The 2,375-nt window shown below is 38.5% G+C and overlaps 1 protein-coding gene across 1 annotated transcript in view; it reads left to right on the plus strand.

Annotated features, from left to right (window-relative positions):
* The window catches only part of CEP63 (centrosomal protein 63), an 81,923-nt gene that overhangs the window by 55,827 nt on the left and 23,721 nt on the right, over nt 1-2,375 (plus strand). The window contains exons 7-8 of the mRNA XM_023512993.1: nt 1,106-1,339; nt 1,657-1,796. Of these exons, the coding sequence (XP_023368761.1) occupies nt 1,106-1,339; nt 1,657-1,796 (374 nt within the window). The remainder of the gene's footprint in view (nt 1-1,105; nt 1,340-1,656; nt 1,797-2,375) is intronic.

The raw sequence follows: 2,375 nt of genomic DNA on the forward strand, positions 1-2,375 counted from the left end.
TTTTTTTTTTTTTAGAGATGGAGTCTCACTTTAGTTCAGGCTGGTCTCAAACCTGTGAGCTGAGGCAGTTGCCCACCTCAGCCTCCCGAAGTGCTGGGATTACTGGTATGCACTACCACGCCTGGCCAGCAACGTTTTCTTAATAAACAAAATTTCCCCATACCCTTACCTCTTCGGATTCAAACAGTGTTTTGTGATTAGTTTGAGTAATCTGAATGTATGTGTGTATTTTAAGCTGTTAAAATGAGTTTTTGATCATCATATCAAAAATAATGCTAAAAAAGAATAATTATATGCAATATACTATAAATGGGGAGAGGGGAAAATATGAACTATGAATTTAAGAAGTTTACTGATTTTTAAAATTTTAATTTCTGAACTTCTTAAGAAATAGAATAATGTAGTATAGCTCCTGTTTCCTTGGTTTTAAGGAGGCGACAACTCCACTATTCCCATTGGATGGCTCAAGGTTGCAGCTGAATTTCTGTACAAGCAGGTAGAATATTGCAGCTGTCTTTTCAGTAGATGAGCAGCATCTTGTCTCCCAAAGAATCTCTTTACTTCCTCAATTTTTTCTTATTTCTTCAAAAGATAGTTATTATATATAGAGGGTGCCAACAAATGTATACACATTTTAAGAAAATAAAAAACAGCACTAAAATTATAATACTCAGGCTAGGCGCCTATAGCCCAAGTGACTAAGGCGCCAGCCACATACACCTGAGCTGGCAGGTTTGAATCCAGCCCGGGCCTGCCAAACAACAATGACAACTACAACCAAAAAATAGCCAGGTACTGTGGCAGGCACCTGTAGTCCCAGCTATTTGGGAGGCTGAGGCAAGAGAATTGCTTAAGCCTAGGAGTTGGAGGTTGCTGTGAGCTGTGATGCCACGGCACTCTACCCAGGGTGACAGCTTGAGGCTATGTCTCAAAAAAAAAAAATTGTAATACTCAATATATGCCAATAATGTTTGTTATCTTGTCTGTTGTATCTCTGATAATTGCAGACATCAAACATGACTTGAGTATTATTTCATTTTAGCCTTGCTTATTTGTTTATTTTCTTATCATTTCCCTTTTCTCTATCAATAATCTGTGTGTCTAGGCTCAGCTTGCCAATCGGAAACAGAAATTAGAGTCTGTGGAACTTTCTACTCAATCAGAAATTCAGCACCTGAGCAGTAAGTTGGAACGGGCCAATGACACTATCTGTGCCAATGAGTTAGAAATAGAGCGCCTTACCATAAGGATCAATGACTTGGTTGGAAGCAATATGACTATTCTGCAGGAGCAACGGCAAAAAGAAGAAAAGTTGAGGGACTCTGAAAAACTATTAGAGGTGTGTTTTAAAATTACTGTATTTTGGGGAAGTTTTGTGTGTGTGTGTGTGTGTTATTAGAAAGAATAATAAACCGAGAACTAGGTTCCAAAATCTATACTTTCTTCCTTACTCTGTAGTGGATGGATCAGATATTGATAACTTTGTTAATATTATGACTATAATGTAAGTTACAGTCCGACTCCCTGGCTTCCTTTACTCATGAAAAAGAAAAATTGCAGTAATATCTTTTTTTTTTTCTTATTTTAGAATTTCGTTGGTTGTAAAGGAAGAAAAGAGAGAATTGAAGGAAAATTGTACTACTATCTTTTTTACAGGCTCTGAAGGCAGAAAATAGAGAATTGAAGTCGACTCTTCAGTCTCAAGAAAACTTCATCCGTGAGGCAAGAATGGTAAAGGAGAAGCTGCAGGACAAATGGAAGGCACCTGACACTCAACCCATGGTAGAAGTCATAAGGTGTATTGAGTCTTAAGTACTGTTTGTCCCAGCCACTTGATGATTTAGCATTGAGCACCAGTTTCAGTATTGCATATTCATAATTTTATGTTCGATCACATTGTGGGTTTTCTTATTCAGTCCAATTTCTGAGTTGGGTTTTTAGACTGTTAAAAATTTTGTGTGGTTGGTTTTTTTCTGCCTCCAGTTTGGGTCCCTAACAGAAACTCTGATGTTTAGAATATTAGAAACTTATTGGTCACTTTGCACCCTGAAATAACAAATATTAAGGGAATCATAATTACGGAAATATAAACCAGCCTCCCTTTCCTGGTAGAATAGGTCATGGTTAGTAGCTGCTTATCATCCTTAACTACCCCTTTAAAAAACATTCCTAAAACTGATTTTATTTTTGTATACGAATTATTGCTGGCTCGGCGCCTGTGGCTCAAGTGGCTAAGGTGCCAACCACATACACCTAAAGTGGCGGGTTCAAATCCATCCCGAGCCCGTAAGACAACAGTGATGGCTGCAACCAAAAAATAGCCAGGCGTTGTGGCAGACGCCTGTGGTCCCAGCTACTTGGGAGGCAGAGGCAGG

The sequence above is a fragment of the Otolemur garnettii genome, unplaced genomic scaffold (assembly GCF_000181295.1).
Source record: "Otolemur garnettii isolate 467f Iridium unplaced genomic scaffold, OtoGar3 scaffold00032, whole genome shotgun sequence".
Classification (NCBI taxonomy): Eukaryota; Metazoa; Chordata; class Mammalia; order Primates; family Galagidae; genus Otolemur; species Otolemur garnettii.